This window comes from Talpa europaea, assembly GCF_964194135.1.
Source record: "Talpa europaea genome assembly, chromosome: 9".
NCBI classification, from domain to species: domain Eukaryota; kingdom Metazoa; phylum Chordata; class Mammalia; order Eulipotyphla; family Talpidae; genus Talpa; species Talpa europaea.
The window spans coordinates 16857137-16872465 of NC_140076.1; the positions used below are offsets into that span (position 1 = coordinate 16857137).

At 48.0% G+C, this 15329-nt stretch overlaps 1 protein-coding gene across 1 annotated transcript in view; it reads right to left on the reverse strand.

Annotated features, from left to right (window-relative positions):
• Nucleotides 1-6401: 6401 nt before the first annotated feature.
• Nucleotides 6402-15329, reverse strand: part of MECR (mitochondrial trans-2-enoyl-CoA reductase) — a gene marked incomplete at its 5' end in the record, with an annotated part of 29644 nt that continues 20716 nt past the window's right edge. Inside the window, 6 exons of the mRNA XM_084242884.1 lie at nt 6402-6692; nt 7888-7960; nt 8117-8177; nt 11722-11795; nt 13346-13448; nt 15214-15316. Coding sequence (XP_084099010.1) covers nt 6535-6692; nt 7888-7960; nt 8117-8177; nt 11722-11795; nt 13346-13448; nt 15214-15316 — 572 coding nt within the window. The 3' untranslated portion in view covers nt 6402-6534. The remainder of the gene's footprint in view (nt 6693-7887; nt 7961-8116; nt 8178-11721; nt 11796-13345; nt 13449-15213; nt 15317-15329) is intronic.

Consider the following 15329-nt stretch of genomic DNA (forward strand, 5'->3'; position numbering starts at 1 on the left):
AACCGGGGGTGGTTTCGATTTTGAGCAGGAGCTCGGGGATTAAACCTGCTTCTGAACGTCTCAGTGCCTGTGACCTTGAGCTCGCTGCGCGCCGCGCTGAGCTTGGTCTTCTCTGTGAAAGGGGATCGGAATCCTAGCCTTCCAGAGCCGGCCTGGAATCACGCGAGAAGCGCGTGAAACGGGCTGCTCCTGCGCGGCGCAGGGCCCGGCCCGGGACACCAGCATTGTTTTTAAAGCAGGACACTTTGCTTAAAGGGAAGCAGAGTGGGAAGTGAAGGCTGGGGCTTTGGAGCTAGACGAGGCTCGGCACTGACCAATCTCACCTATTTTCTAATTTGTAAAAATTAATTTATCCCATCTCGATGGACCGCCAGGGTGACGGGCTGGGGTCGTGCCTGGGGCAGTGCGCGGAACAGCGTCTGGAATGTGGTTAGCTCAATACATACTGGTTTCCTTTTCACTAGCCCAATTTACCTAGAACCACAAAAGAATTTTCTTTGCTATTTTCATTTATTAAATTATATCTAGAAAGGATAATTCATTCACTAGTTCTAATGATACACAGTCAAGTGTCTGGTAGCCTAGTGTCTCTCCCCAGAGACAAAGTAATCAGTTTTTAAATGTGCTTTCCCAGGTATTTTACACATATCAAACACAGAAGTGTACTATACATTACAATTCTGCACTTTATTTTGAAAAATCATTCCCTAAGACTACAAAAGGAACTTACTCAGGAAGAATGGTATATTGTGGATCATTATATGCCACTTTATGCGTAACAAATTAATCAGTGCCCTAGAGAAGGACATTGAAATAGTTTCTAATCTTTTGTTACAACTCCAGAAGTGTGTTACTCTGTATGTACCTGTAGGCAGGATCTATTACTTGCAGTAAGACAATTGCGTCAAAGGGCGTCAGCCCTGGGGTTTTTATGGATATTGCTCAAGTCTCCCTATTTCCCTATCTCATCAATACTGTTATCAAATCTTATGATCTTCTCAATCTGATAGCTGAAAATTGGTTCTCAGGGTAGTTAAATTTTGAGTAGTGAGCCTCATTTCATATGCTTAAGAGATTTATTTCCCTTTGTTCTTCTGCCCATTCTTCCCTTACTAATTCATAGGAGCTCACTGCATATTAGGGTAGTCAGCTCTTTGCCAAATGAGTTGCAAATATTTTTTCCCAAATATTTGTTGACTTTTGACTTTGCCCAGTGGTTTTTTTTTTTTTGTCATGTTAAAACATTAGGTATTTATGGCATTAAATTTATCCATCCTTTTTCTTTTGTTCTGAATTTTGTGATGTAACTTCAAAGGCCTTTCTCACTCTGAGGTTTTGTTTTTTAAATGTCCTGTGGCTCATTGGTTACTTTTAGGGTTTATTTTTCTATTATAGTCTTTGATCCATTTGGAAGTTACTAAGATGTGAGGATCATAATATAAGAACTAGTGTTAACCTGGATTGTCATCTAGTCTGTCAACCTGTTTTGTACAGATGAGAAAGAGAGCCCATAGAGGAGAAATGCCTGTTTCCAAAACCTGCTCCTCTTCTGAGTTAGTTCCCTCTTCGGGAACTCTACCCAGCAAGGTACCAAAGTACCTCTTTCAACCACGACATTCAGTCTGTCCTGTTGATTTACTTTTCCAAATGTTCACAGATCCTTTTACTTTTCTACTTTCTAAGCTAGTTCTTACTGCAATATGGCCTCACCATATTCTTTGCATATCAGGGTTTTTAACTTTTGTCTTTCCCATCACTTATCAGACTCTAATTACCCTGTTTTTTTATTCACTTGCTTGTTGTCTTTCTCCTCCACTAGAATAGAATGTAAGCTCACCGGTATCAGGGGCAATGCCATGTTTTTTGTTTTTCTTCCTGCTGTAAACCTAGCACCTATGACAGGGCTTTTCACATAATTATTGTTTAAATTATTTATAAAAAGCTCTTTTATATGGTCTTCAATGGCATCCCTCCCTATTAACCCTTTTTTATGCTTCTCTGTTAGACATTGGGCAATTTCAACTCTCTTCTGATTACATGTCAATTCTTATTGAACAAAATTAAAAAGTTAAAAAAAAAAAAAAAAGGAAGCTGAAAGGCCAGCTACTGGGCCAAAATAATTGGGATTGACTGGTATGGGTGACCAGAGATGGTCAGGGGATCTGGCTTCTGGTGGCAGCTCTGCTGCATGCTCTGTGAGCAGCTCACTTCACCTCTCTCAGGGGCTTCCTCTTCTGTGAAACTGTGATGTTAAAACCTCAATGATCAGAGGCATTGTAAAAATCAAATCCTTTTCCACTGCAAAAATGAAAGTGCTTGTCCACGGCAAAGGGTTATGGACATAGAGAAATTTTCCTTCCCACTTACCTTTAGGTTAGCTTTGCTGTCTTCCCAGGATTTTCCTGCTTTCAGATGCAGGCAGGTGCTGTGCCAGGACTGATTCTCTCTTTTCCACCATTCCCAGCTGCTCTGGCTGGGCCCAGTGCCTTATCCAGGGCATGGCACCCACCAATAAGCATGGGGCTAGTGGGTGCTGCTAAGAGCTTCTGTTAGGGGGAAAAGGATGTCCCAAAGCAAATTCCATATAGGCTTTGTGGACTCCCCCCCACCCCAGGTCAAAGCCAATGCCCTATAACACTTCCAGGCACAAGAACAGGGATGCCTGATACCCAAGGTTTATCAAGAACCTTTTTCTTCTGGATCTCATTCTTTCCCCGAGGAAAGCAGACTTTATTATAATCTCATCTCCCAAGACACAAGTCAATCATCAATATCAAGGCAGTGGGTGTAGGTAGTCACCGCTGGATGCTACCAGAAGACAACAGGGGGGGCCAGAGTTGTGAGCCTCAGGGCTTCAGGTGTGCCCAAGCTTTGTGTTAGCAGGTAATGCTTATTTGTCTTCTTTTGGTCTTCTGAAGCCAAGCCTTCTTTTCTTTAGTCTTTAAAAAGGACACTGTTTACTTAGCAGGCCAGAGGAGTGGCCCCTTTACAGAGATTACTCAGCAGGAAAATAAAAAAACAATCCTCTACACTTGTGAAGCATGGAAAAGGTGATCTACTTTAAGTCAGATTCTCCTTTAACATTGTTTTGTTTCAGTCTTCCCCCGCAGGCCTGTTAAATGTTGGTAATCCCTACTTCATTCTTTGAAATTCAGGGGGGGTTTACTTATCTGAAATTCAGAAGCTAGAAAGTTTCTGGTTTTATCTTTCTCTAGTGCCTCATTTCTCCAAATTGTTCCCCAACCTGCTGCCAGAGGGATTTTTCCAAAGCAGTTTTGATCTTTTGGCTCAGGAACTTTTTGTTCCCTACTGCCAACAGGATAAAGTCCAAATTTCTTAGCTGGGATCACAAACTGCCATAATTTACTTTTCCACTTTCAGATTGAGTCACTCAATTTCAATGTATATTAAATTACAGAATGTCTATCAGTTATTACGAGGTTCAGAGGAACCCCAAATACTAGGAACTTAAATAGAAACTTCTTTCTCAGGTAAAACCAGTCTTCTGGGTGTCAGGAACCCAGACTCCTTTGATTTTGTTGCTGTGTGCTTCTTAACATGGTCAAAGATGACTGTGCAAATTCTAGAAATTGTGTCTGTATCCCAGCCAGGAAGAACTTGGAAGGGGAAGAAAAGGTCCAGGAATGGTGTCAGCTAATATTTGAAAGAGGTCCCTAAGAAATGGACACCTATCACCTGTGCTGATTCACATGGGACAGAACTGTCTCCTCTAAGGGCGACAGGGAAAGTGTTTATTCCAGCCTACCAAGTGCCCACCTAAGGGTCATTCATTTTAATTATTGGGAAGAGAATGGATATTTGGGGAATATGAGAAGATTCTAACATAAATGTCCTGCCTCTGTAACTTTGTTTAATCTGCTCCCTTAGTGCTGCTTGACTCCTTGCCCTTCCTGAGAAAATTGTAATCACCTTTTAAAGTGCAGTCACATGTCATCTTTGGCCCCTATCGGTCATTCTCAAGACACTGCAGCCCCTCCAGGAGACCTCTAACCTGGTGTTAGGAACCTCCCTCCCTCCTGTCTGCCTCCTCTCGCAGACCCTACCAGGGGCTGCTCCCTTACTATGGCCCCAGGCTCGTCACTCCCCCCAGATCCCAACCTTGAGAATGTCCCTCGAAAAACCAATCTTTCCTATCACTCTTGTAGTGGTTAGCATCACCCCTCTCTTGGGCTTTTTCCCTTGTCCACACAGACTATCTATAAAAATCACCCCTTGCACTGACCTCAAGAACTGGGGCTGGGAACTGGGGATGGGGGAGGCATTAGGGCTGGTAGGGGCTGACCCTGTACTCAGGTTTATTTATTTTTTTATTTTTTAAATAGAGGCATGTTTTATTTATTTATTTGTTTGTTTGTTTTGTTTATACATGCACTGGGCACAGTCAGAAGCACGGGAGGGCGAGAGAACCCACCAGAGCCAGAGCGGGGAGCAGAGCAGGCAGAAGGACCGAAGCACACTGCTGAGGGGAGCAGCGGGCGGCAGGAGAGGTCTGCGCGCCATGTGGGACCCTCCTCCGGTGGCCGGGGAGCAGCCGGGGATCGAACCGGCGCCGCAGAGGCCGTGGGCAGCCTCGCAACCCAGCACTCAACCGCTGCGCCACCGGGGAGGCCTGTACTCAGGTTTATAAGGTGAGAAATCTTACCCAACCCAGACTGAACCTGAGTTCTTTTCTCCAGAGGACACACAAGATGCTGGCAAAGGCAAAGGATCATGCCGGGAGCAGCTGCACAAGTTTCATATAACTAAACTGGAGCCACTTTCCACATCGCTCTGCTGCCTACAATTCCTCTGTGCCTTCCAGGCCCTAAGAGTATGTTTTGACTTCATGACCCTCCTGCTCTGACCCTGGCTCACCATGCACACTGCACTCCTCACAGCCTCCTACATCTCAGGTACCGGCTACATGGGGCTGTTGGCAGTTCCTGTGTCAGCCCTCTCAGGCCACCAAACTCATATGTGTGCTGCAGGCTTAGCTTGGTGCAATTTTCCTGCTTGGACTTCACAGATCTTCTGTGACAACTTCCTTGGGAAGCCTTCCTCTGGCCCTCGGGCAGATAAGTGGTGTCCCATAGCCCTCGGAACGCCTCCATGTTAGCAGCCTTGTTGCATACTGTCATGTCTAGGCAGCTCGCTGGTCAGCCCATCTCTCAATCAGCACCTCTGTCCTCAGGCACACAGTAGGCACTCAGTCATACCCCTTGAACGAGGCTCCTGAGCTAAGGGACAGAGAGGACCAGGTGATAAGGGAGATGCCCAAAGTCTCTAGTTCTTTGGGTGAATGGATTAGCAAGCAAAACTCAAAAAGTTACAGAATAGCAAAATCTTAGTCTGAATAAAGCTGCCTATTTCTCAGGGCCCACTTTCAAGCTTCACCTCAGGAAGGCTCCCCTGACCCAGGTCTAGGGTAACACCTCAGTTGCGCACTCACAGCATCTCATATGTGACTACTTTTGCGCACTAATCACTGTGGCAATTACTGGGGGATTACCAGTTTAATGCAGGGGTTCACAGCAGCACTGTAGACATTATGGGCTGGCTAGTTCCTTGGCGTGAGCTTGTTCTGTGCACCATGAACAACAATGACCTCTACCCACTGAGTGCCAACACTGACCTCTACCTACTAGCACCCTCTCATTAAGACAATCAAAAATGTCCCTGGAGGGCCTCCCTGGTGGCACAAGGGGTTGAGATGCAGCCTGTAAAGCAATCTGCAGCCTCTGCAGCACGAGTTCGATCCCCGGCCAGCCAGGGAGCAAACCACATGGCGCAGCAGACCTCTCTTGACTTGTCTGCTGCTCCCCTCAGCAGTGTATTTCAGTCATTCTGCCTGCTCTGTTCTTCACTCTGTCTCTGGTGGATCCTCTCACCCCCCACACCTCTGGCCTGTATCCCTGCTCTTGTATGCATAAATAAATCTTTAAAAAAAAGTCCCTGGACATGATCGATGTCCCGTGGGGCTAAAATGACCTCCGCCTGAGAACGGCTGGTGTGCCAGCCAGCTCCCTGGTTAGGAAGGACTTCCATGACGGTGGGCCAGCTGCCTGAGACCCACTGCCTTGTCCCTCAGCCTGGTATTCACTCCTCAGAAGTGAGTCCAATCTTCACAAGATTTCCCTTAGAGGGCCTGGGCAGCTTGAGGGTAGATGTGTGTCTTACTGCTTTTGTACGTACAGGTACCCACCCCGGCTTTGCTTTCAGAGTGGTGAAGGAATGATGGCCGGAGACAAATGGAAGACAGGCAACAAGGGGGCTTCTGAGCACTGGGAGGTGGCAGGTGCCCTGCGACAGTCCTCCTCTAAGAGGATGATTTCTGTTTGCTTTGTTTGGGCAAGTTCAGACTTTATTAGATACCCCAAGGCTGGTCCTGGGGACATGTCGGCTAGCTTCGCAATCTCCCAGTTGGGAGTGATGGTGAAAAAAGCTGTCTGGGAAGGCTGAGCCCAGCAGAGGGGCCTGAAACCAGGTCTGCTGATCTGTCTCCCCTCCCACTTCGCTCTGGCTCCTCTGGGATTGTCACAGGGTGAGAATCTGCTTTGAAGATATGAAGGGCTTCATGCAGTCCTCCAAGGCGCGCTGGTAGTCCTGCAGTGGGACCTCAGAGCAGGCGGGGGCCGTGAGCTGGCCCCGGCGGATGAGCTCGCACAGCGTGAGGATCAGCTCCTTGAACTGGTCTGTGGGAGGTTGGAGGAAGTCAGACAGGGAGCAGCAGCAGGACTCAGGAGATGACAGGCAACCCTTGCAACAGGAGCTGGCGCTGAGCCCCAAGAAAGCCTTGAGAGTCCTGGTGTGGCCACCGACAGGGTGACTGCAGAGGCAGCCTGGTCCCTGCCTGTGTTCAGGACCATGAGGGTGTGCAGAGGAGCCTGGGGAGCGGCCCCAGGAGTGGAGCCAACGGGAAGGCAGAGTGGTGGCTTTGCTGGCTCAGACCCACAGAACCTGACTGGGCTCTGTAACCCTGAGTGTAAGAGGCGGGGAAGAGCAGGATTACTTTGCGGCAGTGCAGCCAGGAGAGGCACAGGCCGAGGTGGCTTGCCTGGAGTGCCAACTGATGTGGAACATGTGAGCCTGGCTTAGGGAAGGAGCTTCCCTGGAACCCAGGATATCCCTAGAGCCCCACAAGTTGAGGCCACCAACATCCCCTTCTAGGGCCTGTCTCCTGCTAAGGACCCAAAAAAGGCCTTGGTGGAGAAGCGTTTTTTCAGACATACATTCATTTCTGTGTTCAAATCTGGTCAAGCCCCTGCTTAAAACACTTAGATGGCTCCTCACCAGCCTGGAAGATGGAGTCTTAACTCCTCAGAAAGTTTTATAAGGCCTTTCATAATCTGCTCACAACCTAACTGTGCAACTTCTGACTCTCTCTGATGGACTTTTGCATACCGGCCTGTACCATTCCTTGGGTGGGAATAACAAGCCACTTCAGTGCTCTGAACCTTGGTTTCCCCCTGTCAAACAGGGCTGACAGTAGTTTGAACTATTATGCTGAGATGGAGGTGCAGTCACCTGTTTAGCTCTGCCATTACGTCTGGCAGAACCTATAAGCAGTCATGGTGCAAGCAGGGTTTGGGCCCACAGGGGCTGGCTCCAGAGTCTGTTCTTTTCAGGTGGCTGTCTTCCAGGACACTCTTCCCAGTGTCAGCTTTTCAGGCAGGGCAGCGTCTGCCTTCTTCAATACTCTGCCCCTTGCCCCTGCCGTAGACACTGTAGTCTAGTAACTGCTGACTGCAGCTGCGGCTAGAGGTGATCTGCTTTATCCTATTGTGGGGCTGAGGACCCATCAGCTCTCCAGGGTTTAAGGGGCTGGTGACATGGAGTAGGCACTGCCCTCTTGTGTGGCTTTTGGCAATGGGGTCATCATCCACTCACCTGGACTGTGGTCCTTCTTCCACTGGGACAACCAAAACCCCCGAAGTTTGAGATCCTTAAAAATGAGCAGGCTCTGTGGACACAGGAAGGACATACTGGGGCTCCGAGGGCCGTAATTTCGGGTAGCATTTAAGGTACACATTCCTCCCCAGAGACAGGACTGTGGCCTGAGTTTAGACAACTATGGGGTCCGGGCACATCTCCAGGCACACCGCCCCCACTGACTTACCACCGAGGCTGTGACAGGCTGCTTGGCCATCCCTCCATAGGTCACCATGGTTCCTCCAGGCCTGGAAAGTCCGGAAAGGACAGAGTGAGAGCAGCAGAGATGAGCCATTCTTGTGCCTGTCCTGGCACTTCTGTTCCAACCCTAGTTCCTAAACCTGGCTCTCAGAATCCAGGGGGAAGTTTCAAAAAACAGATTCCTAGGCTCAACCCCAGACTTAATGAACCAAGGGGCAAGGATCTACGTAAAAACAACATACATGCACTCCTCCAGATGACCCAATGCTCACTCAGCCAGGGCTGGGATGCCCCCACTCTAACCTGCCCATCTAGCCTGACACAGGCTTGGATGAGGTGCCACAAAGAAGCCGCTCTGCTGAGAAAAGCTGTTTGAGCCTCTCTCCTGTTTGACTGTTGAGGGGGTGTCAGGGAACAGGTCCTGACAAGACAGTCGCCACCTTCCTCTATGCCGTCGTCCTCACCATCCCTCAGCTGTACAACTACTGTCCTCTCACTCTTCCTGGGAATTAGCATTTGCAGATGAAGCGAGGAGTCCAGACCCATGCCAGTGCCTTGCCAGCATACCTGTGAGCTGGGTAGAGCTGGACAGCACTGCAGACAGGAGCTATAAGTTAGGATTCCTCATGCCTGAGTGAACACCTGCATTCCCCTCTCCACTCTCTGGCTCTTATAGGAGTTTGTTGACCTGAGGCACATTTTGGGACAAGGGACACTCTATTAACTACAAAATGGAAGAAGCAGCTGTGAGGTAGCGACTCTGGCTCTGAAGCTGGTAGGTAGTTTGGTTTTGCTCCCCTCAGTGGTCACCTGCTCTAGCAAGTAGCTCCTGTGGGTATCAGCTCATCCCCTTGCTCCCTGACTACACTCAGTAGATCAAACAGGTAACATTTACAGGGTGGTTACTGGGTGTCAGGCACAGGGTGGGGCGTTTTACACCTATGGGTTGAATGAATCCTCATAGTAGCCTTAAGGGAGCATAGTCATTACCCTCATTTGGCAGATCAGAAAACTGACGATCACCCTGATCTGTACAGTGATTTATGTGTCATCCTGTGTCCTTTATTTATTTATTTATTTATTTTATTTTTTATTTATTTATATTTATACAAGCACTGGGTACAGTCAGAAGCGCGGGAGGGTGAGAGGATTCACCAGAGCCAGAGCGGGGAGCAGAGCAGGCAGAAGGACCGAAGTACACTGCTGAGGGGAGCAGCGGGCTCGGCAGGAGAGGTCTGCGCGCCATGTGGGACCCTCCTCCGGTGGCCAGGGAGCAGCCGGGGATCGAACCGGTGCTGCAGAGGCTGCGGGAAGCTTTGCAACCCAGCGCTCAACCGCTGCGCCACTGGGGAGGCCCATCCTGTGTCCTTTAAACTGCTGAGGCAGAAAGGGCTTAAGCCTGGGCTGTCTCACACGTATTGTTTAACTTTTCATAGGTCCGCTGCTAGTAAGTAGCAGAGCTGAGACTTGAACCCAGCAGTTTGGTTTTTTTTTCAATCCTCAACCTTAATTTTATTGAGCATTTCAGTCTACATCCAAATTTGTTATTAAAAATTAAAAAAAGGCACATCTTACATTAGGAATGCCAGGTCTGAAAAACACTTTTTTTTTTTTTTTTATATATAGAGGCATGTTTTCTCTCTCTCTCTCTCTCTCTCTCTCTCTCTCTCTCTCTCTCTCTCTCTTTCTTTCTTTCTGTTTATACATGCACTGGGTACAGTCAGAAGCGCGGGAGGGTGAGAGAATTAACCAGAGCCAGAGCAGAGAGCAGAGCAGGCAGAAGGACCGAAGAACACTGCTGAGGGGAGCAGCGGGCGGCAGGAGAAGTCTGCGCGCCATGTGGGACCCTCCTCCGGTGGCTGGGGAGCAGCCGGGGATCGAACCGGCGCCGCAGAGGCCGCGGGCAGCTTCGCAACCCAGCGCTCAACCGCTGCGCCACCGGGGAGGCCCTGAAAAACACTTTTTGCATCAAGTTTATATTATAAATAAATGACTAGTTTCTTTTCACATCAAAATTCCCATAAAAATTATATTCCCCCATCCCAGTTTTACCTGTAACCATGATAAATGAAAAACCATGAAAAATTTAAATATGATGTAAAATTTTAAATGTGATAGGTGTAAAATCTATCAACAGCTTTGAAGTAGCAGTTGTAGAGTGTGGGCATACAGTTATTCCCAACGTACAAATATTGCCATAATTCAACACTATTTGATTCCGTTGCAAAAATTAAACATTACACAGGGTTGAACTATACACTTGAGGTCTCTAGCAGTGCTACTCTGGTCTGCTCCAGGGGAGTGGGCTCCCAAGTTGAACCCAGCCTTTCTGTTGCTGAGCAAAGCTTCCCTCTCCTCTGAGAGATGGGATCGCAGATGGCCCTGGATGCTGCCTGGCGTAGGGCTGATAAGGTGTGCTCAGGAGTCACGATAAGGCTTGGGTTACTGTGGGGTCAATTCCAGCTCTCCTGCATCCTCAACCTCAGGTAAAGTGAATACCCTCTCTGGGCCTTGTATAAATAGGGACTGGAATAGTACCCCTTGCCTTAGTGGTTGTGGAAGGGTATATCAAGTGTTCAGCACAGTCTGGTACATAGTGAATGCCCAGGGATTTCTGCATATGAGACTCATCTTCCCACTTAGCCCATGACTTCTAGAGGGTTCCTCAGGATCTCAGCCATCTCTGTACCCTGAAGCTAGTGAGTGCTAGCAACTATGTGTCAGCTGATGGGGTGGAGGGAATTTCTGTAGTAGTAGGGAAGTATCCTTTCAGGCCCTCTAAAGTTAACATTAAAGGAAAAAAAAAAATGGAAGGAGGCACTGCCACATGGTTGACTGCTTCTCGCAGGTAGGATGACAGGTAACTTTGTGCTTCAGTTTTCCTTTGTAGTTTTATATACTTTCAAAATATCTTGTAGTTGTATAATAGTACAGTGTTCTAAAATTATAATTTATTTTTAAAAGTTAGTAAGTTAGGACTAAGTATCATTTAAAGATGCCCCCGGTGGGGTTTATAATTACTTTCAAATAAGATGTTAAAACTGTCAGAGATGGGGGCCTCCCTGGTGGTGCAAGGGGTTAAGATGCAACCTATGAACCTATCCGCAACCACTATAGCATGAGTTGGATCCCCGGCCAGCCAGGGAACTACCCACATGGCGCAGCAGAACTCTCCTGACTCGCCCCCTGCTCCCCTCAGCAGTGTATTTCAGTCAGTCTGCCTGTTCTGTTCCCCACTCTCTGGTGAATCCTCTCACCCATGCACCTCTGGCCTGTACCCCAGTTCTTGTATGCATAAATAAATAAATCTTTAAAAAAAAAAAAGATGCCCCCGGCTTATGAATCCTTAGCTATTCCCCTATCAGAGAGCTTAGCAATCTACTTCTGGGGTCTCTTGGGAAAAAAAAGCTGGATGGGCCTGGTCATCTATAAAGGAGGAAGATGCGAAAGGAAACGTCCAGGTAATGGGCTTTAACTTTGGTCCCAGACCCTTGGCTCATGCTGGCCATTGGAACTTGGGTAATTATGGTCCTCTCAACTAATGGCCTGCAGAGAGTGCGGGAACTGGCCCTACAGGCCAGCAGGACTTACGCTAGCTGCCGTAGCAGCTCCGTGGAGCTTTTCCCTCCTACACAGTTGAGAGCCAGCCTGGGCTGGGGCACGTCCTGGAACAGAAGGAACAGAAGGAACCTGTGGTGAGGGATCTAGCACTCTGGAAGCTTACTCTAAACAGCACTTTCTTGGCCCAAAGGCTATGTCAGGAGGAGGCAATGGAAGAAATGAGATGTTTTTGTCTTCTAATTCTTTTTTCTCTGCCCAGAAAGTGTCTATTCTTTACCAACTTAATCCTGCTATCTGTTTTGGGATTTAGTTCAAAGCTCACCTCTGGGGAAGGATAGACAAATAGCATGATTCCTCTTCATTTCCCCAAATGCTTTTCTCTTTGGCACTTACAACCCAATTTATCTTAGACATGTTGACCTTCAACTTCAGAAATATTCTCGAGAGAATGTGTTCTTTTTTTTTCCCGATTAGAAGGCACTTTTATTTATTTATTTATTTTTGATTATTAATTTATTTATACAAGCACTGGGTACAGTCAGAAGCGCGGGAGGGCAAGAGAATTCACCAGAGCCAGAGCAGGGAGAAGAACAGGCAGAAGGACCGAAGTACACTGCCGAGGGGAGCAGTGGGCAGCAGGAGAGGTCTGCGCGCCCTGTGGGACCCTCACCCAGTGGCCGGGGATCGAACCGGCACTGCAGAGGCTGTGGGCAGCTTCGCAGCCCAGCGCTCAACCGCTGCGCCACCAGGGGAGGCCCAGAGAGAATGTGTTCTTAACACATAACAGTGACTGTGTATCTCTGGTCTCTTCAGAGATTTCAGTGCAAAGTGTCTGAAATGTGGTTGGTTACTCACTGAGCATTCTGGGAATGAATGTTCTGGAAAGTTAAGAGGCTTTGACTTCAGGAAAGCTCCCACTTATTCCCATGTGGCCTTGGTCAAGTCTTACTTTTTATGAGTCTATAAAATATATACTACCTACTCTGTAGAGATTTTGAAAAAAGATTTATTTGTTTATGCATACAAGAGCTGGGATGTAGGCCAGAGGTATGGGGGGGTGAAAGGATTCACCAGAAACAGAGAGTGGGGAGTAGAACAGGCAGATTGACTAAAATACACTGTGGAGGATAGCAGCAGGTGAGACAGGAGAGGTCTGCTGCGACATGTGGGTTAGCTCTGTGGCTGGGTCCCAACTCGTGCTGCAGTGGCTGCAGATAGCTTTATAGTGCTGAGACTTAACCCTGTGCACCATCAGGGAGGCCTCTGTAGAGATTTTGTGAGAATTGTCAGATAAAATGTAAGGTAAGTGCTTCAGAAGTGTTCTTTTTCTCTTCCTTCTCTGTGTCTCAGTTTCCTCAGTTCCCTTCCCAGACTTGAGATTTATATCGGCTTTGTGGCTGATGTGACCCATCACAGATATTCAAACTATAAATCATACGGAGTCTCCTAATTTAGTCTGTCTCTCCTGCCTCCCTCACAGCACCTACTGTATGCTGTACCCCGACTGAGGGAATAGGCTCCATCCTTCCATAAGTGACATAGGGAAGATTCTGAGAGGAACAATGGGCTAGTTCCCAGTTTTTCTAATTCCAATCAAAACTACTTCAGGGAGATAAGCATGGAATGGAGGTGCAATGCCCCTCATCCTAGGTACCTTAAAAAAGTTTTTCATCTCGGGCTTTCGCAGTTCCTCTTCTGTGATAACATGCTCAGCTCCCAGATTCTTCAGCCTGTCGGTCAGCTTCTGGATATCAGGTCTGGAAAGCAAACACAATCCAACTTCCTTGGTCACACGTGCTGGCTTTTAGCACTGAGGCCCCGAGACACTGCTGCCATATCCATGGGACTGTGAGCTTCTCCTTGTGGGTAGCTGAGCCTGGCTCATCAGGATTAAGCCAGGCATTGAACAGGCGCTAGCCACTCTATTTCATCATAGTCTAACATGCCTTGGTCTCAGTTTCCCCACTGACATGAGAGAGCAAGGCTGAGTGATTTCTATAGCTTCTGCCAGCTCGAGGAAACTAGAAACCACCTGTGCCCAGGAGAAGTCATTGCACTTCACTTTCTTCTGCAGAAAAGATGTGCTCCATTTATCCCCCCCCCCCCCTTCAAGGGGCTCCTCAGAGTATTTCATAAATATACTCCAGCCCAGGAGGCTCTTGGGCCCCTTTAGTCAAAGCAAACAGAATTTTTGTTCATGCAACTGAGGGGATGGTTAACTGAAATAAATATCAATTCTCTTCCTAAGACTGGACTTCTGTGACAGACATGACCACAGTGGACCGTGAAGCTTAAAGAAACTGGAAGTCCTGAAGGAAAGAGAACAATTCAGGAAACTAAAGTCTGTTGCCAACTTGCTGTGTTTTCCTGAATGCTCACTTCCTCTGAAACTTCCAGATGACAAGCCTGCCCCATCTCTGTCACATCTGTATTTAGTGCACTTCAATGTACCACACAAATGCAAGGGAGAAAGGCCATGAGGTAGACAGTTCATAGAAAGACTAAAATAACTTTAGAACATTCCTAAATATGAACTGTGGTTTTGAAAACACAGGGTTATCTCAAGACAAGAGTCTCAAAATGTGGGCAGAGCATACAAGGCTCCTTTCGAGTTAGACAAGAGCAGGTACAATAGGGGCCTCCCCCGTGGCGCAGCGGTTGAGCACTGGGTTGCGAAGCTGCCTGCGGCCTCTGCGGCGCCGGTTCGATCCCCGGCTGCTCCCCGGCCACCAGAGGAGGGTCCCACATGGCGCGCAGACCTCTCCTGCCGCCCGCTGCTCCCCTCAGCAGTGTACTTCGGTCCTTCTGCCTGTTCTGCTCCCCGCTCTGGCTCTGGTGAATTCTCTCGCCCTCCCGCGCTTCTGACTGTACCCAGTGCATGTATAAACAAAACAAACAAATAAATAAAAAAATAAAAAACATGCCTCTATTAAAAAAAAAATTAAAAAAAAAAAAAAGAGCAGGTACAATAGCTCTGAGCGCAAATGGGGGCAGGCATTGACTGAAGTGCTCTGCCATTCAGGGACTGATCAGTGGAATGCCTTGTTAATAAGATTGGAGCCTGGGGGTGGTCAGGAGTATATCAGCGGACTCACTCTCCCTAAAGTCCAAAATCCAATGTTCAATTTGACCCATCCATCTGTCAATAAAAAGGCCAGGATCTTGCTCTTGCATCCTGCATCCCACAGCCTGCTCCACAACTCCTGTTTCTCTTCTTTATCAGAATGGTGTTGCTGACGCAACATGTGGAACCTGAACAAGGACATTGCAACATCAAAATCTCTTAGTTGTTCAGTAAGGGCCGTCTCCACTTTCTTCCCCTCCCTTTACATTGCAATTATTCACTCACCCTATACCCAAAGCCACCTCATTTTCTGCAGCTCACTTGATCCAGAGCGAGCTGCTTCCTGCAGGATAAGAGCCTGCTGATGCCAGGGCGCCATCTGGTGGAGACATGGGCGCCCTCAGGGATGTGAAGTAGAAGGGCCCAAATCCAGTTCTGGGATTAGGTTTCCCACGCACCTGTCTCTGACAACATTGATGGTTCTCAGGCCCAGGGCCGCGGCAATCTGGATGACTGCTTGCCCAACTCCACTGTTGGATGCATTCTGAATGACAGAATCCCCTGTAGAGGCAGG